At 34.6% G+C, this 23,223-nt stretch overlaps 2 protein-coding genes and 1 long non-coding RNA gene across 6 annotated transcripts; 2 read left to right on the top strand and 1 right to left on the bottom strand.

Annotated features, from left to right (window-relative positions):
• Positions 1-9,918: 9,918 nt before the first annotated feature.
• Positions 9,919-14,217, top strand: LOC113275844 (SNAP25 homologous protein SNAP33-like). The gene is made up of 6 exons (XM_026525409.1): positions 9,919-10,217; positions 10,518-11,024; positions 12,564-12,657; positions 12,799-12,926; positions 13,295-13,392; positions 13,842-14,217. Exons 2-6 carry the CDS (start codon positions 10,542-10,544, stop codon positions 13,939-13,941), a joined length of 903 nt encoding a protein of 300 aa, XP_026381194.1. The 5' UTR covers positions 9,919-10,217; positions 10,518-10,541; the 3' UTR covers positions 13,942-14,217.
• A 131-nt stretch (positions 14,218-14,348) lies between these two features.
• On the top strand, positions 14,349-16,657 carry LOC113275843 (BAG family molecular chaperone regulator 8, chloroplastic-like). The gene is made up of 2 exons (XM_026525408.1): positions 14,349-15,519; positions 15,611-16,657. The coding sequence occupies exons 1-2, from the start codon at positions 14,743-14,745 to the stop codon at positions 16,376-16,378; spliced, it is 1,545 nt and encodes a 514-aa protein (XP_026381193.1). The 5' UTR covers positions 14,349-14,742; the 3' UTR covers positions 16,379-16,657.
• Positions 16,658-17,672: 1,015 nt separating this feature from the next.
• Positions 17,673-22,914, bottom strand: LOC113275845. 4 transcript variants are annotated; one of them, XR_003323805.1, is made up of 4 exons: positions 21,834-22,914; positions 20,913-21,004; positions 20,618-20,719; positions 17,673-19,580 (listed from the first exon to the last, which is right to left on the bottom strand). It is a non-coding gene; the product is annotated as an uncharacterized LOC113275845 (long non-coding RNA). The 4 variants fall into 4 exon arrangements; XR_003323804.1 differs by lacking the exon at positions 20,913-21,004; XR_003323803.1 differs by having other exon boundaries at positions 20,913-22,914.
• Between the last annotated feature and the right edge of the window lie 309 nt (positions 22,915-23,223).

The raw sequence follows: 23,223 nt of genomic DNA on the forward strand, positions 1-23,223 counted from the left end.
CAGAGTAGATCAATGGGAGATTGTCACATGGTCCATCGAAAGAAGTTTGATGGCACGACGAAATTGGTATATATCTTTCTCTTGCGCAATCGACTGATCATTACGATATTTTGTTGGAGTTGGATATCATCTTCCATAATACGCTTTTATAATAGTTTTTTCTATAGATGTCGCAATTTTGGCAATCGGTGATTTAGATCTTACTGTTTTTAAATTAAAACCTGTGGTGAATGCATGTAATAGTTAGTGATCCAGCAAAAACTAAATAGGATTCTAGCGAAGCCAAATCTCATACTTTGCCCGTTTCTTTTTTCTTTTTCTAGGGATTTGTTTTTTATTTTTGTTATGGATTCATTATTATTTTTGTTGATTGTTTTGCATGTACATTGAAAGTGTAATCAGTCAGCAATTGTTGAAGAGGGAGTTTGAGTACTGACTTGATTTGAGGTGAATCAAGAGGAGGATATTACAATATCTCTTTTAAAGCTTCATTATTTAAATTATGCACCAACAAGGTATGACCAAGTATTTATAATATATACCTCATTAATAATATTAAGTTATTAACAACACAGTTTTGATCTTGATACCTAATCTATTAAGTTTTCGGTAGTTATAAATAATGCTCGAATATAATATGAAATGAAAAAAGTAATAAACCACTTCATTTCTCTAAGTACATAAAATATGATATATGTCTCGATTTGTTTTTTGTGAAAACTTATAATTTACAAGTTATATATGATCACTTGATTTGTATTTCTGTCATCTAATCAAAAGTATTCCAATGCAACAACATTATTTTCCCTGTCTTTTAGCTGGTAGAAACGAATATGTATGTCGATTTTATCTCTATTGCAGGTTTGCACGTGTAGTTGGTGAGAAATTCTTACACTCTTAGACATTGGAGATTTAACTTGAAGATAGTTAAATTTTCTATTTTTCAATGAGAAAGACTTCCATTCGGTATTAAGTTTTGTTCCAATTTGGGATGGTTATATCTTATATGTCCATATGTTTACAATCAATGATCTCATATATAGGTGGCAAGACTCAACGTACCGATCTTTCTTGTTAATTATCCATATGGACTATTTATTAAGGACTATACAATGTTATTTCATCCTTTGTAATCAAAAACACTAACTCTATAGTACTTATTGTAGTAGCAAACTGTTCGTGTTCCATGTGGAGAGTTCCTAATTGCACACACGACTTCCTTGCTGCCGGCGGGACAAATTCATTCAACTCGAGGACAACAATGCTTATGATAACTCATCATAAAAGCGCATGGTATGCTTTCCGAACCATTTTCAAATTGATTTTGTCCCATGTTTTATGTTATTTGACTCAAAAAATGCAAACCATTCATTTGATTCTGCTGTTCAGTTCAGTCCGATACTGCAGTATAAGGATTGGTATAAATAGATTTGGCTATGTAAGTAGTGTTAATTTGTTGCTATGTAAATATAATGTCATAATTATTGAGCAGCTTCGACAAATAGTAACCCGATACAGAGATGATACACCTATACAGCGTAAAAAGGATATCACACGACTGGGACGATTAATTTGAGCAAGGATGATGTATCTATGCGCATGTATACTTAGATATGGAGCATGCTAAAGCAGATGGCTTGCTGCAGGCTATGGGATGTGCAGAGAGGCTAGCTTTACAACAAGTTTGCTTTGAGTTAGATGCGAAGAATATAGCAATATTAGCTAATGGATCTCTTCATAGAGATAGATAGGAGAACCAAAGTCTTATTCTAGATATTATAGATTTACATCGCAAATTTCCATTATGCTCTTGCAAGTTTATTTTTTTCTATTTTTTTGGACAATCAACATATTTCAATTCATTCAAATAAAAATAGTGATTACATGTTCGCTTACAAGAATACCAAAAACATCAAAATAAGATATAATCAAAACCCTAATACAAATAAGGACATCAATTACAAGTAGATCGCGAAGAGAAAGAGCGATAAACCGCAAAGATGTCAAAAAAAAACTGTAATATCTGCAATAGCCTTGAAGGAAGACCTAAAGAAAAAAATATTCCAACATGGATCTTATAATTCATAAGCGAGAAACAAACCCGTGCATCGCACGGGTGAGAAACTAGTATTTGTCAAAAGTAAAGCCTATTATGTCATTATGCAAATATTGATGGAAGATAGGATGAACTTTTGATTGCAAAGAATAAGTTTATTATATGTATTTATGCAAATATTTATGAAAAATAGAATGAATCTTTGAATATTCCACAGTATTGATATTTCCCTGATCCACTTCTATGTGAAAGTATTGTGTGGCTCCGTAAGTTTTCTTGTGTTGACCATTTCCGATTAAATTAATCATAGGTTCTCTTGTGGTTAGTTTAATTGAGTTTTCTGGATACAAATTCATGTCTCATGTAATTTGTTGATGTCCAAAGAAATCCTTCTTTTTTTGTAAAAGTAAGGTCTTGTTGTTCTTTCGGGAATGTCATTTTATGGGGGAGAGTTCTTAATTGAACTTGTGCTTAATTGCCAAATCTTTGTGGGGAGTGCAGCTGTGGAATATTGTAGGAGTTATCTTGTATCTTTATAAACTCCTTGATGAATACACTAAGTTTCGACTATGTGAAATCATCGAAACAAAGTTGATATGTTTTCTTTTAGTCATGAAATATCTCTATGAGAATTTCATTATGATCTCACTAGTTTTCGTACCTTTGCCAATTTATATTGACAAAAAAGGGGAGAATTATTGTGTAGTTCACACTACAAATACATATGATTTACGGATCATTATGTAAGGGGGAGTGGTTTTCATGTGAGATGAAGTACTGACTAAGGGGGAGTGATACATATCACCATAGTATTGTTGTCAAAGTTGTGATACAATTGAACGTTGATGATGCGTAATGATACTATGACACTGTATAACAATGATTGAGAGCTATTGTTTTCTCATTGTTATAGCTATGATCTTCAACAACTATGATGCTGAGTTGAACACGTTCAAAATCACTGGAGTGCTTGGAAGTGACGAAGATTTCGAGTAATGTTTAAGAACCAAATAAATCAAGCATTTGGATGAGAAGCTACAAATTTTATTTATTTTGTAATCCATATATATTGATAGTTTTGTCACTAAAATTGACAAAGGGGAAGATTGTTAGAGCACTGCTCGGTCGAACTCTCAAGCGTTTCTATCTAAAGCTTGTTGTCAAGTTTAGTTTCCAAAACTTTAAGTCTTGATTTCTAGTCTACTTAGATCTAAGTCTCGGATTAGGATAGAAAGTGTAGTTGAGCATTAGACTTCACGACGTTCATCAATTGAAGATGAAGAACTACTAAGGGGATCTTGTGGAACTTCATCAACAAAAGGTATGTGTAGACTTGAACTCATCTATCACTCAAAGTCTATCTACTATATCTCCTATTTGAGACAAAAGTCGTATAGCTATATAGACTTCAATTATACACATTTTATATTTCGAGATGTATTTAACTCGCTTACATATTTCTCGAAATATGTGTTGGTAAGCTTTCGCTTTAACCAAGTTCATCTTATATTCTTGACGAAAGTCAAAAGATGATCAAGTGAAAATCGTCTGGTAACATCTTACGTGATTTGTGTGAGACAGTCATTTGATGTAGACTCGAAACGTTTCGTATTGATCATTCGATCATTTGAAAATTGCTTCGAAGCTAATAGTTTATGTGAGACATCTATTGTCGTCTTCTAAGAATGTTTCAATGATCGAAATTGGAGTTTAGAACAAATAACCATGATTGGATATAACACAGTATGCGTACTTGTATGCTAACTGTTGCAAGTTATTCCAAGTCCAGGAACCAAAGTATGCATATCCACATGCGTACTGGTTGGTTAATGAAAGTCCGAGAACTTAGTATGCATACACGTATGCGTACTGGCGTAAAGTTCATTTCCGGAAATTCAACTGAGTTTGGAAGGTATGTGTACCAGTTCGCATATTGGCGAACCCAAACTTAGTCCAGCCACTTAGGTATGCGTACCTGTTTGCATACTTGAGTTGGTTATGTTCTAAAATCGGTTTGTTCATGAACTAATACATTTATATATTAAGGAATGAAATATTTTGCTAACCGTGGATCTAATGTTCATGAATTGATTCGAGTGAATCAAAATCGATTTTGCTTCAATTGTGTCTTGTATACTTCTATAAGAACATAAAAAATTGAACAGCTCTAGAACTAGTTTCATTTGAGTTATTTGAACTAGTTATGTCTAAGATGAATATGGTTGATATGAAAGTGTTCATACGGCTAACTCCGGTTAACTATTGTTGAGCCAACAAAGGTGTACACGTTTAGGTACGGTTACTCATATCTAAATGAAGAGACTTTTTATCTGTGTGTAACAAGGTAAGTTCGATCTAACGGTTGAAAGATATTAGATTGAGTCTAATTAGGTTTTCATCTAACGGTGAATATTGGATGCTTTGTTACCAAGGTAACATTGATTACAAACCCTGATTTGAAGACTATATAAGGGAGAACTCTAGCAACAGGGAAACCTAATCCCCACACCTCCTGTGTGATATTAGTTGCGACTAGAGTCGATTCTCCTTTAACCTTAGGTTTTCTCCAAAACCATGTAGGCTAATAACTTGAAGACTTCATTGGGATTGTGAAGCCAGACCCAACTATTTCTCTATAGTTTCGTGTTCTGATCTTGTTTTTTTTCTATCTTATTGATTACTATCTTCTCTAAGATTTTCTCAAGATTTATTCTCTGATAGGAAAGATAAAAAGTAGTCACAAACTTCTTCGTCTCATCGTTTGTGATTCCACAATATCTTGTTTCGCTACCATACGATTAATATTACTGTGAGGTGATTGATAACTAGGCTGTTCTTCGGGAATATATCTCTGGTGCATTAACTGGTTCCTGTTCACCTTGATTTATCAAAATGCAGAACAAAACTCTTAGGTATTTCTGTGGGAGACAGATTTATCTATTCAATAGACTTTTTTGTGTGAGACAGATTGGTTTATCAAGTCTTCGACTTTGGGTCGTAAAAACTCTTCGTTGCGGGTGAGATCAGCTAAGGGAATCAAGTGCACAAAGTCCTGCTGGGATTCAGAGGCGTAAGGAACGTGACTGTACCTTGATCACTGTGAGATTGGTTAGGGCTCAACTACATTCTAGTCCGAAGTTAACTTGGAGCAGGTTAGTGTCTATAGCGGCTTAATACAATGTGGTGTTCAGATATGGACTAGGTCCATGGGTTTTTCTGCATTTGCGGTTTCCTCGTTAACAAAATTTCTGGTGTATGTGTTATTTCTTTTCCGCATTATATTTATTTATATAATTGAAATATCACAGGTTGTGCATAAGTTCAATCAATTGTGAATCCAACCTTTGGTTGTTGATTGAATTGATTGACTGTTGGATATTGATTTTTGATACTGTCCAAGTTGTTTCTTATATTAATCAGGCTCACGGATTTCTATCTGTTTGATTTGTTGATTACTTTAAGAAACATAGATATAACTCTTGGATATATTTCTTGATTGAGCTCGCTTTATTAGTTGGTGTTCTCAGAATTATATTGGAGTTAGTCCATACAGATTGCTAAGCGAAATATTGGGTAAAAGCTTAAAAAACTTTCCAACGATATAAAATTTGTAAAATTCCAAGGCATGGATTTTTATATATGTTATATTCCAGTTTGCTTTCCAATTATACCCCTGAAAAGATAGGATACAGAAGGATTATAGTAATTGGACTAAAAGGGAGTGGTATTTTTGGTTTTTCATCCCAGACCATTTCGAATCTTTTTGTGTCAATTGATCACTTACATTTTACAAAAAAGTGACCATATAGAAGGTCATCCCTCCCTCGCTTTGCTTGGTCGGTCGACCCAATTATAATTATTGTCCATTCCGAAGGTACATTTCTTTTGCTATACGATTATTCAATACTTATCGATTGGGGAATAAGATCGATTGAAATTACAAAGTGCTTTTCGTCTCAAAATTTGTAATTCTGCAAGTACCATATATATTTGATTGATCTTACAAGGTAGTGTCAATTAGAAATTATAACTTTTTTAAGAGAGTAAGATATCCTAATTGTCGATATTTGCTTGATGTATTATTCACCTTGAAGATCCCTAATATGCAAACAAATTACCATTGTATTGATTGTATATATTTTTGAAGGAAATCAATATCTATATGTTAGAGGCGTATTAGTTAAAATTCTTCACTTAGGCTGAGGCAACTCCCGTGGATGTAAAGGACTTAAGTTAAGGGAATTATGTGTGTATGATCTTGCGAGATTCAAGAGATGTAAGGAGCACGACTGAAGATGAATTGCTCGGAGGGTCAGTTATGTCTCAACTACATTCCAGTCCAAAGTCTGATAGTAGGATAGTGTCTGTAGCCAGTTAATACAAGGCGGTGTTCAAAACTGAACTAGGTACATAGTTTTCTTTTTTTTTTACATTGTATTTTTCCTTGCAAATAAATTTTTTGATGTCTTGCGTTATTTATTTTTCGTATTATATAGTTTATCATTATAATAGAAATATCACAAGTAGTACGCTAAACAACTTAGACAGTTTTTAAGCTCAAAATCTGTAAAACTTACAAGATTCACTCTTATGAATTCGTGTCTTGAAATATAGATTACAAGACTTGTTCTCGTTGGAATCCGTCCAGTGTACAGTTTGGGTACATACTAGGTTGATTCTTAGATTTCTATTTTTGAGATCGTCCAATACTTACCGATGGTAACAAGTTTATCCATACATGTTCCCAAACGAAAGAGTTGGTGGTTTACTTGGTATCCTATCATTTTCAAGGATTTGTACTACTAAAAACTTATACATATACCTAATGAATCTACCTCACAAGAATATCAATCTTAAAACTAGTTTTAAATGAATTATTTAAAATCTCCAAATCTTGGATTCTAGTAGATAAGCATTGTATGCCATCGATATTGAAGTTCTATCAAATCTTGTATTTGATCAATAATTTTTAATGTCCATCTAGCGTAAGAGAGGATCTTGGAATAGAAAAAAATTATATACAACAGACCAAATCAAGATACCAGTACCGAAACTATCAAGATGATAGTTGTATATATGACTATTTAACCGTTGATAACCAACAAATGTCCAACACATTGCTTTGGTACGTAACATTTTAAAATATTAAGCTTCAGGTACTTGGACCAGTTAAAGTTTGCTAAGTGAATGTATTGACCAAAATCTGTGTGACCCCTTTTGTCTTTGTGCAGCTCCAAATTGTCCCCACTGCAACCCTAACCCAAATAATATGATTCTTCTTAATTTTTATATTTGCATTTTGTTTCCCTGAATCAGGCTTTAGATTTTTAAAAATATTTTGGTATTTTTATTTCTTTTTTGTGATCTATTTAAACATAATTTTAGTTTTAAATGATTAATCTTCAAAACAAAAACCATTTACAATCAACTTCTTTACTTTTCAATACTCTAAAAGATGATAACCATATTAAATTCATTTAGGTTTTTAGTTCTAATATAAATAATGAAATTGAATTACGATCTTCAACATCTATATGCGGGATAATATTACATGGCTAGAAAATAACAATGAGATGTTACCATAAAAGATGCTTATAAGCATCTCCGAGTAGGCAATACCGACTCTCGAACTCTTAATACGATTGGAGATTCGTATGGGCACTGAAATGCCCTTTATAAATTCATTATTTGGAAGTTATAACATAAAAAACTCAAGATGAATGAATCTGTTTATCGTAAAAGTGTTGGTAACTATCCAGGTTGCATGTTGTGTAATAAGGACCTAGAAACTTGTGTCCGTTTGTTTTAGGATATGCTTGTACGTGACCCATTTATAGAAAGATCAAAGATAAAATTGATTTACAGATCGATCTTGAACCTCCCTGTCCTAATTTTATCAGAAAACTTTGCTCTGTTGATGTTAAAATAAGAGGGATGAAATGGAAGGATGTTTATCCTTTTGTCGTATGGAGTATTTAGATATACATGAAGAAGTTCTTGTTTGAAAATGCGAAATTTCATGCTCCTCTTGTCCTTGCTAAAGCAATGCAAAGGTGTAGAGAGTATCAACATGCTAACAAGGAAATGAAACTGCAAAATGATAAAAAGAAGGAGATACATATTGCTTGGAAGGTCCCAAGTGCTAGTTTTCACAAACTAATTACTGATGGACTTGTTAATGGTGATAATTTTGCAGGCATCTGAGGCATTATCAGGAGTGAAAGAGAAGATTTTGTTGCTTGCTACAATAAACATACTTTCAAGAACACAAACAATGTTGCAGAAGTTTGGGCCATCAGAAATGGGTTTCGTTTGGGTATGAAAGTGGGTATACTTAACTTGATGGTGGAAAATGATTCAGAATATGCAATTCAACTATGCAAAGAGATTCCCAACCACAATGGGATATTAGAAGACTCATCAATAAAATCAACACTCTCAAATGCTATTTTAATCGTCCGAAGTTACAAAGATATAGATAAGTTAATAATATTGCTAATCATCCGAAGTTCTCTTGAAGATATAAATAAGCTAATAATGTTGCTAATAGACTTGCGGTTTATAAACCTGGTTTAATTGGGGTATACCCAAATTAATTGGGATATACCAAATGAGACAAAATAAGGTCATTTTGAAGTAAAACCCAAAGCCCCTTATCCACATATTTACAAAAATGGTTAATCTATCCTTGATTAATTAACACTAATAAATGTGATTAGGATAATTAATTTAATTAGTTGATTAAAATTTTGAAATTAGGTTTTATTTTAGATTGAACTCATGCGGGTAGATTTTTGAGATTTTTTTTTTTTAAGAATTCTACTTGTAAAGGAAATGAAATCGTACTACCCAAACACTTATAAATATAGGATTGTAGAGCTGCTGGGCGATTTTATACTTAAAATTATAGAAGGAATCAACATTTTCAGTTCTGAAAATATGAAAAGTCGGCAAGGTCTACGGATGAAAAACATGCCAACTATATCTGGCCAGTAAGGTCTGCGGATGAAGAACATGCCGACAATTTATGGCCGGCAAGGTCGATAAAAAAATACCCTGCCGACTATAGGATTTTTGATTTACAGAGAAGGTGTTACAAATGCATGATTAGTCGGCAAGGTATTAATTTCATAACCTGCCGACTAAAATATAGATGGATATCTTGCCGACCCTGTAACTGCTAATTTTAGAGATGAAAAGTCGGCATGGTATTCAACCTTATACCCTGCCGACTATATTTTAGTCGGCAAGGTCGACAAAAAATACCTTGCCGACTTTTGGTTCGTTTTGATTCTTCGGTTTTTTTTTTTTTTGATTTCACATGTATAATTAGAGTGTAGAAGAAAGACTTTGATTTTTTTTTAATATGTTTTGGTCGGCATGGTTTTTTAGTATGGGCAATTTGGTCTCTTAACTCCTTTTAGACACCCCTTAGCACACTAATTTGGATAGGAATAAAATGAGTATATCCCAATTAATCTGGGTATACCCCAATCTCTTATAAACTGCATATATTTTCCATTAAAAATTTGGGTAGGGGTCTGGGTCCGGCTTTAGCCTATCAAAAAAAAGAAAAAATTTTCCATTAAAACCACGAAAAATGTGTAATATATCAAAATTTAATGTATATTTTTTTTCATTAAAGCCACACATACCATGAATACCTTACTGAATCGCAAAAATACAACTCATGCAAGATAAGGATTATTTTAACTCAATAAAATGATCCTAAATACGGCATTTAGCTTTAGGGCAAAAATGTCTTAGCCGGACAGTTTGTTTGGAAAATAATAAAATTAGAATCATCCCAGATTTAGTAAACAAAAGACTAAACAAAGACTTTTAGTTTAATACGTCAAAATTTGAGAGGTTCCTTCTTTTCTCTCTCTAAACGCGTTTCTTTAAACAAAAAAATTTGTTTGAATCTTTCAAAAAAGGACCATAAACGAGAAAGAAAGAAGAAAGCAGGAAGAAAGAAAGGGAGATCAGGGAGAGATATATCTAGAGACGAAAAATCAAAATCCAAACCCACATTTCTATCTCTCCATCTCTTTCTCTCTGTGACTAATTTCAACCCTAGTTGGTTTGACAATATCGTTTGTTGCTTGGATAAAGCTGCTGCATTATTCTTGGTTCTTCCAAGATTTTGTTGAAATCTCAGGTAAATTTTCTTAATTTTTTGAGTTTTGTTGGTTTGATTCTGATTAGGGGTTCAGTTACTGAAAACCCTTTCATGGATTTGTTCTTCTCATTCAGTTTCGTACTTAAATTTTTGTTGTACACAGTTTGTTTGATAAATCGCCCCAGAAACCCAATATTTTAAGAGAACAGTACAAATTTGAAATTTTCTATGGCTGGCCTAAAAAGGGACCATTATTAGCTTTTGACTAGTATTTGCCCTAACTTTGGTTTGTATTCTCAAGGGTTTTTGATTGATCTTCTCTATTATTATTTTTTTCAGGTTTTTAAATTTAGATTTCTAAACATGTTTGGGTTTATGAAATCTCCTAATAAAATAACAAAGCAGAACTCAGTTGATCCACCTGGTTCGTCTACGTCGAACCCATTTGATTCTGATTCTGAATCTGACAATAGTAAGCAAAGGATGAGGCCTGCAAGAAGGACATCTTCTGAGCCTGTTCTATCTGATCTTAAGTCGAATCCCTTTGATGATGATGATGGTAGAAAACCGTCTTCATCTTCTCACACAGCTAATAGGGGAGGAAGGAACAGCTATCAAAACGACTTCAGTGATTCTGGTGGTTTTGAAAATCAGAGTGTACAGGAACTGGAGAATTACGCTGTGTACAAAGCCGAGGAGACTACAAAATCGGTGAACAGCTGTTTAAAGATTGCTGAGGATATTAGAGAAGATGCTAGTAAGACTTTGGTTACATTGCATCAACAAGGAGAGCAGATCACCAGAACTCATGCAATGTGTCAAGATATTGACCAAGATCTCAGCCGAGTATGCCCTTTCTTACTTTTATACCTTGCAATACTTTGAATTGGGTCTCAGAAAAAGAACATGAAGACAACGATTTATATAGTAGTAGTATATAGTAGAGATTTGTATAGCAGGGAGTTGCAGCTAATTCTCTGATTTCATATTTGTCTATGACTTTGTTAGAATCATGTTATTTGATGGAGCATCAACAGGTCTTCACCCACTAGAAAGTTTTTGAAAGACATTCGTATATGTTTTGGCTACTCATCAGTTTACTTCCTAGGGTATAGTCATGGTTTGCACTGAAAGTTAGATCAACTAGATCAAGAGTTCAAATGTGTCAATACTCTTGTCAAATACCGACTGACCTACTTTTAGGCAGATTAGAGTAATAAAGTTGGCCATCTGAGTTAGATATCTATGGTATTCCTAGAAAAGAGTTTATGTGAGTGATGTTCTATAAAACGAAGAAGATTGATTTTTTCGAGTTATTTTATCTTTATTCCAATGTTCTGGTGCTGCAGAATTCATGGTTCGGTAACGAAAGTTCATCTGAACATAGCTAGTACAGGATCTTCATAAGAAAGTTCATCTGGACATAGTTAGACCTTTTCTTTTGCTTATTAGCCTCTTTGAATGTCATGTTTACGTCTTTTATGCTCTACTCCAGGATTATTTATTCCCATGTTGATAACCATCAAGAGTTCAAACATGTGAAATAGTCATGTCAGTTATTCTTTGACCTGGTTATGACAGACTGGATTATTATAACAGTTATGTGAGTAATGATTTATAATATGGCGATGGCTATGAAGACTATGACTTATATATCAGGATATCACAACTAATTCCCAGATTTAATTTTTGTCTATGACTTTGGGGTGCTATTGGTGGTTATTTTTTTCGGTCAAATTCTAGACTGCAAACCAATGCGTCTTTAAACTGATGTTATTAAATAGACATTCAGCAGGTCTCTTAGGAATTTTGTGAGACACGTCCTCTATGTTTTTACCTGTTCATTAGTTTCCTATGTAGGTAAATCGTGGTTTGGCGCTGAAAATTAGATATTCTAGATCAAGAGTTTAGATTTAAAGATGTAATTAGTTTTATTGTTTGACCTAGATGTTGGCAGATTTAGATATTAAATTCATCCATCTGATTTGATATCTATGGTAGGTATTTGTGAGTGATGTTTTGCAATGTAAAGACGATTGCATTTTTACATTTGTCTTGTATATATTCCAGTATTCTGGTGCCCCCAACATCATGGGTTGAAATTCATTTGAACGTAGTTAGCGTAGGATCTTTGTTAGAAACACAGTCGAACCTTTTCTTTTTTTTCTCATTGGCCTTCTTGAATATGGTGTTTTCGTCAATTATGCTTTATTCCAGCATTTACTCTATCACCATTTTGATAACCATCAGTAGATGTGTTGCACTTGTCAGATTAGATATGAAGAAGACTTTGTGACCATATTTTAGTATTCCAGTGCCCAGTGTAATTGCTGTTTTAAAAATGGGCTTTCAGTTGTAACTGTAATTTTGTGGAATTGATATCAGGGCGAGCAGCTTTTGGGAAGTCTTGGAGGTATGTTCTCTAAAACATGGAAGCCAAAGAAGACTCGAGCAATAACTGGGCCTCTCATTACTGCAGGTATGGATCAACTTTTTTTTTTTTTTTTTTTTTTTTTTTTTTTTTTTTTTTTTTTTTGTGATTTCTGGATTTGGTGTAGCCAAAATTTCGGAATTCCTCTTTTATTTTTTAATTTGTCTTTGGTTGGTTTGTACTTGGTAGATGATTCATCTAAAGCTAAGGCAAGCAAGGAACAAAGAGAAAAGTTAGGTGTTGCACCTATTCCCAAGGGGCCAAAGAACTCTCGAGGATCTGCTGCTGAATCTTCGAGTGCAATGCAGAGGGTCGAGGTATGCTATCTAGTTACCCTACAGTGACATCAGAAAGAGTTTACAACCCTGGCCGAAAACCTGACAAGATCCATTGTCTACCAAGCTTAACCTGGCTCAACAATTCCAAATTAAGAAAACAAAAAGTGGGAAATTCAAATCCCTGCCTTCATTTGTACTAATATAGTTGATTTTCTAATATGTAGTTCTGTTTCCTTGAACTCTATTTGATCATTTACTTTGGTATTTCAAAGACTGACACCGTAAAGATAGATGTAGAAAATTTGCTTCCCTATTATTTATACTTATTAAAGGTGATGCATTTCTTGTATTTGTTCTGTTTTTATTTACTTCCAGTGTTTGATTACTCGGCTTGCTGACTATAACAGGAGGAAAAGGACAAGCAGGATGATGCACTCAATGACTTGAGCAATATTTTGGGTGACCTTAAGTCAATGGCCGTTGACATGGGATCAGAGCTCGAAAGGTCAGTAATTTCCCTTAGAACAATTGTTAGGTTTCTATTAGAAGTATCAGCTTTACATTCGCTCTTTTCACTTAGAAATGGCATGGAGATGCATGTTGTGGGTGTAATACTTGCAGATATGGATCAGCAAGCCTCTAAATGATTTTAGATGCGCATAACAGAGGATTTTTCTGGTTAGAAGACCTAAAACATATTAAAGAACATTAGTTTTCAGTAGCAAAAATTGTTGCATATAAAATGAACCATTCCTTTAGAGAGGTCTTGTTTTGAGCCCAATTATTGTAGCTGTATAATGTGGGAAACTACCTTATTATTGACAAACTCTAGGTTTTTTATGATATGACCTTTTGGACTGGGTTTTCTCTGTAGTTGTGAACTCCTATTTGCTTCCTTGGTTTTATGGTGCAAATACTGTTCAATTATGTACTCTCCATATAATATGAATGCAGGCAAAACAAAGCTCTGGACCATCTTGACACTGATGTCGAAGAGCTTAATTCAAGAGTTAAACAGGCCAATGCACGCGGGCGCCGCTTGCTTGGAAAATAGAAGAGAAGAAGACCCCATGGTGTGGCATGGTCTTTGTCTATCAAGTATCAACAGCCCCTATTCTTGGATCATCTTGACATGGCTCTTTTGCCACTCAGTCGTATAGTCACCTTTCCATCCCAGTCATGTATTTCTTTGCTATAAGAATGTGTTCAGGTCATTCCTTTTCATTCCAGTATAGTTACCTACACAGTATGATGATAAATATAGTGTTTTGACTTTGTACCCAAAACATGATTACTGATTAATCAAAACATGGCTATTTAGTTGTATGTAGTTAGAATCTGAAATTGTTTACTTCTCTGGTTTTTTTTTTAATATTTTTGAAACTTATTCTTTTCTAATAAAGTTGCACTTGCAAGTTGCAATGTCGCAACCTTTTAGTATTTTCAATTTTCATTCAAGTTTTACATCTCCAGTCTCGAGTCTTACTGACCTGTTTTGAATAAAGGGGTCAAATGCATCTCTCGTAAGACACAAAATTCACCAACCATCCTCAAACTGCACTACACAATACCCATTGCAATATTTGGGGGTAGAGACAAATTCTTCTCACGGGGTTTGTATTACAGGAGAAGTATTGGAGTATTTTTTACTAGTATATGTCTAGATTTGGACTTCGATTTGAAAAATGAGATGAGAGTGAGATTAGGAGAAGATTCCATTTACTTAGAAAAGGTCTCTCTCATTTTGGAGAAAAGCTTGACCTAAATCCATCTCAACTCAAGATCAGATCAGATGTAAAGCAAAACCTCAGGTACCCTTCTCCCTCCTCCTCACTCTAGACTACTCTGTTCTCCAATGGCATTTCATCACCAGAACCCCCATTACTACCACCACCACCAGCAACCTTTACACCGTCAGCAGCAAAACAACAACCCTGCTTGTCATTGTGGTTGTTCTAGTCAACCACCACCACCATCACAACCTTCACATCATCCTTCTGCATCTCCATTTTCTCACTGTAATCCACCTAACTCAGACCCACTTCTAATCCAATCAATTGTTACCCAAATCCTTCAATCTTCTCCTCCGCCACCACCACCACCTTCACATCATCCTTCTCCAGCTCCTCAATCTAACCCGCCTAACTCAATAGACCCACTTCTAATCCAATCGATAGTTACTCAAATCCTTCAATCTTCTCAACCACCACCACCACCAGAAAACCATCTCTATCCAAAATTCCTGAAACCTCAGAAACAACAAGAAAAACAAACACAGAATCAGGAAGAGAAACGAACTAGATCTCTCCTTAAAAATCTACATAGTCGGATTGATGCCCTTGAATCATCTCTTCATCATCTGTCTACTTCCTCCTCCTCCTCCTCTTCTCACTCTCATCATAATCAACCTTCTCTCAGAGATTTGGCAGCTCGTATAATCCAAATCCATTTTCGTGCTTTCTTAGTTCGAAGATCACGTACTCTTAGATACCTCAAAAACCTAGCTTTCATCAAATCTTCTTTTAATTCCCTGAAATCATCTCTCTCAAGTAATAACAACAATTCTCAGCTGAATCATTCTGTTTTGTCACAGAAAGCCATGGATTTGCTTCTCAAGCTCGATTCTGTTCAGGTAAATAACAATTCAATTTCTTTATTTTTGGCATGGGTTTGTAGTTTTAAGGTGTTTCTTGATTCAAAAATGAGTTGGATTGACTTTGTAGGGTGGTGATCCAATGATTCGAGATGGAAAGAGGTTGATTAGTAGAGATTTGGTGAGGTTTTTGGAGTTTATTGATAGCATTTCAGCGAAAAGGAAACAAATTTCGTCTAAATCAATGAAGAATGTGAGAATTCAAACTGGAACCAATCAGGAGTTCAGGGTTTGTCATGATCAAGGTGGTAGTCGAAAGGTGCTGGACAAATTGAGTCAAAGAATTCAAAATTGTTCCAGGATTATTGATGATGAGAATGACACTGATGTAGAAGAAGAAGAACAAGGGGAGATTGAAGATTTACACCCTGTAGATGATGAGCAAGAAAACTCTAGAAATCCTAACTATGGGATTTTGGTCAAGAGACCTAATGTTTCAGTTAAGTCAAAGAAAAATGTGAAATTTGCAGACAATAAGCGAAATGTTTTCATAGGTTGTACTGGTTCTCAAGATTCAGATTCAGATGTAGTCAGCATTGGTGGTGGTGGTGGTGGAAATGATCAGAGACAATTTGTGGAAAGTTTGTCTAGAAATGCTGAAGAAATTGTTGGGGGTTACTCATCTAAAGTTTCTGAGGATGACGATGATGAAGGAGCTTCCCAATCAAGTAATGGCAGTGAAGGTAGTAGTCCTAGAGAGTATGTGAAAACTGAGGTCATGAGCAATAATGGATCAAACAAGCAGTTTTCTAATGGAAACGGGAACTTTTTATTCTCTCCTCCAATGCCAGTGACAATGGAGCCTAAGATTGATGATTTGATGAGTAGAAGAAAGTGATAATCGGAGATTTTGTGTTTGACTTAATTCTAGCTAGGCATGCTTCTTTCCAACTTCATTTTGGTATGATTTGTAGTCTGTTTTTTTATTTTTTTTTCATTTTCTATGATTGCGAGGAAGATATTGTAATGCTAACATTGGTTTTGGTAGTGCTGTTGCTATTAGTCTAATGAATGAACTTGTATTGTGATCCAGTGGGAACTTTTTGCTGAATTTGTATCAAAGCATATTGTAATCGTCGGAAATATTTGTTATCTGATGTCTTTAAGTAGTGAGGCTCTTAAGCTCCAGTAGGGATCAGTGGACGAAGTCTTGTGGTCTAAAAGAAGATCACCAAGATGAGAATTACCTTTTGGTTCATTCAAGAGAATGTGTCTACATTTTGTTCATAGATGCAACAACTTGGGAATTCTGGCTCCGTGAATTTGTCCTGAGAAACCGAGAAACTGGATATTCGTGTAGGCAGGATGGAGAGGCAGGCGAATTGGTTGTTTTCTAGCTTTTCTGAGGGCTGAAGATGAATCAGCTAAGCAGGCTGCAAGTAGGATTACTGTGTATATGTTATCTGGGTTAGAAGTAGAATCACTCAGTCTTTAGGCCTTTATGTAGCAATTAGAGATTAACTATCCATGAATTGTAATATGGATCACTTCCACTTGATTTTCTGTTGAACACAAATCTTACCACTTGATCTTCTATTAGGTAGGCACTCTATGGGCTCATAATTTAGAACTTTACTTATTGTCACTTGCAATGAATCAGTGTTACACATTCTCCTGGACTAACATGTTAAGGTCATCAAATCTTTAACTCAAAACCATCGAAAGAGTTCTTGAAGACCGTTGGCTCCTATAGGTTACATGCATTCAACAACCAACTAATTTAAGCCCAAGCTCATATCATGGAAGCTGGATATTTTTTATGAATGTCAACCAAGTGTTGTAAGTGCAGGAGGTATTGGGCCGTTCACTCCTTATGGCCAACAGTCAAGGTGACCCTTACCGAATTAGGGGGATCTAAATAAAGGGAAAAACATGGGTTAGTCCAAAATCCCATCCAAATATACTAGTTAGTCCTAACCCATTCAACTAGGTACAAATTAATCTTTTTTTATGAAAAGTACATAAATAACTTTCTTGATTACAATTTAGTTCAAATATTTGCAGTTTAGTCCAAAGTGACTCATGATGATGTTGGCAGTTTTAAATAATTAAAAAAAAAAATTAAAATCAATTTATCTTTCGAATCATTTGTCCAAAATTCGCAAACTTTATATATTCGGAAAGCTTTTTCTGAAAGCTACAAAAAGAGTACCCATATGATTACATAATTCTCATTTAAAAAAAAATTTAGTTTACATTGGTGTACAAACATGTACACATCTACAAAAATGCACCTGTTTACAACCAAACTCATTACCAACACCAGCTCCAACGCTCAACCACCCTTAACCCTGCTGCTGCAAACAACTACAGCACCTCAACCATTCAACTCAAATTTTTTACCTGTTTCTGCAGCTTTCCAATCTTAGCTGCACTTCTCTACAACAACACTATCCATCCAACAACAACATAAATTCCCGCTCCTCAGTACCACCAACATCACACATTTCAGATTTCATCTTTGCAATTCCATCGGCATTTCATATTTATTCACCAGATCACCACTTCAGAGTTCTACCATCTCAATAGCACCAGTTACTCAGCTGCACTATTCCTTGTACTGCAACATAGAAGCAAACTCATTCTTCCAAATTTACCATAGCATCACCTGCAATTGCTTCATAGCCAGCTGCAGCTCATCCATACCCTGTAATTTCTCAGCCAGCAATAATACACAGCGCTTCTTCATTTCGTTATCAGCTTACTCACTGTAGACTCTAAATCACACAAAATAACAACACTGTCTCCATCTCATATTCATCAAATCAACAATTCTAACACCCTTGAAATCTCAGTAACACCATCTTCTTTCAGACTCGAGCTAGCAGACATAAACTCTAATCAAACCAAATACATCTTTCCTTCACCACAACTCGAGCTAGCAGGCATAAACACAAATGTGTACACATGGTGGTGTACCACCATGTACACATCTACAAAAATCATGAAAATCCAGCATCCATACCCATAAAACAGGCCACATATATCAATGAGACATGACAGTAGTGTACACCATGTACATATGTACAAAATCTAACATCCGCATACAGAAAACATGTCGTATATTCACGAGACAGAACAAAATGCCGAAGTTTATACACATATACAACTTGAATCGTCTACGCATAAAAAGTCTACAACAAAAAGAAAGAAAGAAAAAAAAACACAAAAATGGGCATATCCTAAAAAACACCTAGTAAGACTTTCATTAGGACCCTCACGCAATACATAACTAAGACATTTGGTGTTTATGGGTCCTTAAATTTAATATGTAAAAAACCACTGTATGCATAGGGAAGGACAAACAAGCAAGCTATACACCCCTGCAAACCATGCATAAGAGAGACCATTCATAACCAAACACCAACCTATTTTTTCATGGGAATTACACAAGTGCACCAATATGTACACCCCTAAAAAACACCTAGTAAAGCTTTCATTAGGACCCTCACGCAATACATTACTAAGCCATTTGGTGTTTATGAGTCCTTAAATTTAATATGTAAAAAACCACTGTATGCACAGGGAAGGACAAACAAGCAAGCTACACTGGTTGTGTTGGTGAACACAAAGGCTAATTCTACAATAAAATATATTTGTAAAACAAAGGTTGTATTATTCAAATTCAACTAAGAAACCTAACGAACACAATCATGTTATCAGCTTAGACCAATATCAAGATAAGAATCAGAAAAGGAACCAAGTATACCTTGAACCGTGTTGCAGCATCTTGGGCTGCAAGCATAGAGCATAAGGTGAGGTCACTTCCAAAGGCAGATGTGATCACAACCTCCTTTATCATCTTCAACTCATCCTCTGAGTTAAACAGTGAGGAAATGTATTCAACTGCACTAAGTGACGCCTTCAACAGTTCCACATTTCTAGTTCATGACTGTTAAATAATCGAAATTTTCCGAAACTCTTTTAAAGAAAATGAAACATTGAAACGTGGAACCTTAAATTTATAGAGTCTGCTTTCTTACCCATAGTACCAGAAAGTTGCATGAGCGCTAGATCATCCACATCCATAACCAGCCAGTCTAGAAAAATCAAGCTATCAATAATGTTAATATCAAATGAAACGAAAAAAACTAACCTAACCATCATAAGCTTGTGCCCTTATTTGTACGCAAACATAATCTTATCCCCTCATTTTTTTTCCAGGGTGCACTAACTTGTACACATAGTTATTTATGCAAGCATAAGCATATGCTCTCGTTTTTTTTTTCCATACTGCACCAGCTTGTACATAGTTATTAACGTACGCATAAGCTTATGGTATCATTTTTTTTCCACTTGTTTGCCAGCTTGTACACACCATTATGTATGCATGTATATGTTTACGTGGTCAAATACACCTCGTATAACAAGTACACCGCGTACAACTAGTGACTGGTGTACAAGAAAATACACCACATTTAGCCAGTATAAAAAAGAAAAGAAATCGCCAGAGAGATAAACTTTATGTACACCGCGTACAACTAGTGACTGGTGTACAAGAAAATACACCTCGTATAGCCAGTACAAAAAAGAAAAGAAATCGCTAGAGAGATAAACTAGAAATTGAATAAAATGCAATCTGAAAACCATAATAATAAGTGGAAATTTACGCTTAGTAAGCTTATGCGATACATATCGACCAACTTGAAATTTTTGTCATATGTGCACAACAATGTACACTTGTATTACAGGCGCATAATTATGTACACATGTAATCTCTGTCACATGTGCATAACAATGTAAACTTTTATTACAGGTGTACCAGTATGTACACATGTAATTTTCTGTCACTAAATTAAAAGGGAATAATAAAGAAAAAAAGAAATATTCGTATAAAGTACGAAGCATGAACTGTCACATTGAGCAAATACAAGTGACTATTGGTCCTACCAATTTGTAATGGTGTCTCATATCAACGTAATGTAGCAATAGTTAGAAAAATTGACTACAATGAAACATAAGGTAAGTAAAATACCTATAGGTTTTCATATTAAGAGGTACAAAATGGAATGCGTTTACAAATGATCGAGGACAGCGGAAATGAAATTCAATCTTGGTTCAGAAAGAGCGGACATACCTGGGCAGCTTTTTGTTAATATTTCCTCATAAAAACAAGATGGAACTGATTTAGGATCGAATTCCAACAGCCAAGCAAACCCCCATATCGAGCTTCTTTCAACTGGAAGGCAGGAACCATGATGGGATCATCTTAGATACAAAAAAACTCATTATCTCAGCTTTCCCAAGATTTGACTTCTCCATGGCCAATATCAACATGTGTACAATTATGTACACATTAAGAATCAATATGTGTACAACTATGTACACATTGGAAGTTAAAGGACTTTACGATAGCATTTAAAAAAACACACCTTGAGCTACTTTTCAAGCAAGGGCAAGGCACATGTTCGACGTCTGAAATGTTGAGGTAGGCCATGGTTCATTCTCTTCTCTCTAAAACTAACTTTTGCAACATGAAAATGCACGGGAGACACAGTAAAGCATTTTGGCATGCATACAATTTAGGTAAAGATTACCATGCACATAAAACATCTATCAAACTATTAACCACAATCAATCTTAGATAAAAATGCACAAAAAGAAGTAAGAATTTATCATCACATATACAAGATTTTTGAACATCTCTAACTGCAGCTTGTTCAGTAATGTTCTCACCAAAAATCTCTTGATTGACATACCTAATCCACCACCACAACAAAAGTGCACTAAATATAGTTGGTGTACAAGCATATACACATTGTATAGCAAGCACAAACAAAGATGCACTCACATGTGCACCCATATAACAGGTGTACAAGAAAATACACCAGTCAATTCTTATTTTTATGATTAAGCATAATAGTTAAATTGCGCAAGTGAACCTCATAAAATATTATATCCACTTAAACCATTGGTTATGGACCACTTAATCTACACGGTCATGGTGATATTAAGATAATTAGTAATTCAATAGCATCTAATTTTCATATAATCATGGTTATGGACCACCTAATCCTCCCAACACATGTTTAATCCTACCATTCTATAAGTAGCCAAGTTAACCACTTGATGCAACATCTGATATAACATTTTATTGCTCTTGAGGACTGGAACTACATAATCTTGGGGATGATACTTATTAAATTTCATTCTTTTTAATCAGTGCACACCATTAATTGAATTTATAGTTTGGCAGGGAAAAGATCTAACGAACCTAAGTACAAATTAAACATAAACTCGAGATTTTCCGCATAATTTACTAAAAGAAAGACAACCAATATAAATATCCTTACCTAAATGAGGTTTTGAAGTCCTGACGATATGCGTAAACTATACCAGTCCTATTAAAAATTGTTTGCCATAATTACCCTGAAGTAGACAAAAAAAAGTGCAATTTAAATGATCACATGAGAAATATTATCACTAGTAAAAGCATCTTAAGGTCCATCTCGATCAAGTGAAGTCCTAAGAAACAACTGTTAAGCACACTATAAGATTATGCATTAAGGTCCATCTCGATCAAGTGAAGTCCTAAGAAACAACTGTTAAGCACACTATAAGATTATGCACTAAGTGGCAAGTATTCAAGAAATAGGTAACATTCAGAGACATGAACATTTTTCCCCACCAAAAGCAATAGACACATAAACTTTAAATGAGAATAATATACTAATAAAACTACGATTGCCCAGTAATAATCACCAAATGCAGAACATCAATAAATAGACGAATTAGATGATAAAGGAATCTAAAAAATGAAAATAAAGCACATGCACCAATCAAGATCAAATGAAAAACTGAAACACAAGCAATAAGGTTAGGTATATATGAATTGTGACTACCTGTTCATCCAAAACGGAAAACATATTCAAATGGTTTCCATTTTTGGGAACTGGTTCAGGAACATAGAGAGTTTTAGAGTAAGAAGATTAGATGACGTGATTATAATCTAAACTCTTTTATTAGTCGAATAAAAGTCGGACTGAAATCAAAGTAATTAGGTTTCAAAAACCGTTAAAAAATCCTAAAATCAATTTTTAAATCGATAAGTTAACAATGGAAATAAAATCAAATGATAAGAACATATTTAACTTATCTTCAAACCGCTTTCTACTATGATGAAACCGTCAAATTAATTTGATGTTCTTGAATCTCCTCAACTTTTCATTTAAACTCCGAGTTAATCTTCAAAAAGAATGTATCGAAAACAGAAGGTTTTGGTTTATCAAGCTTAATCAAGTGTTTCTTTGATCACCATATTTATATTTGGTGATTGAATTTTCACTGAGACGACGAGAATACACGGAGAGTTGTTTCTGTTGAATGAAAATGAAGAAACGGGAACTGATAGATCTATGACAGTAATAATTTAGCTTATGGGAATTTTTGCCATGAAAAAATTATGCTTTGGACTAAATCGTTTATATTAGGACTAACCCATTTCAGATCTGACAGATTTGGACCTTCCTGTAACATGCTTGACAGGACAGGACTAGACTGTCTAAAGCCCAACAAGTTTGGGACTAAGCGTTAATTTCTACCTAAATAAAGGAGGCTGAGTTTAGAAAAGAAACAAATTTGGTTTAAACTCTTGTTCGTGGAAACAAAAAGGATGCAACGATCAAAACATACATGTGAGTTTTTCAGCTGTGAAAAACAGGGAGAAAAGGAAAGAGAAAAGAA

Source organism: Papaver somniferum, chromosome 4 (assembly GCF_003573695.1).
Source record: "Papaver somniferum cultivar HN1 chromosome 4, ASM357369v1, whole genome shotgun sequence".
In the NCBI taxonomy this organism is placed as follows: domain Eukaryota; kingdom Viridiplantae; phylum Streptophyta; class Magnoliopsida; order Ranunculales; family Papaveraceae; genus Papaver; species Papaver somniferum.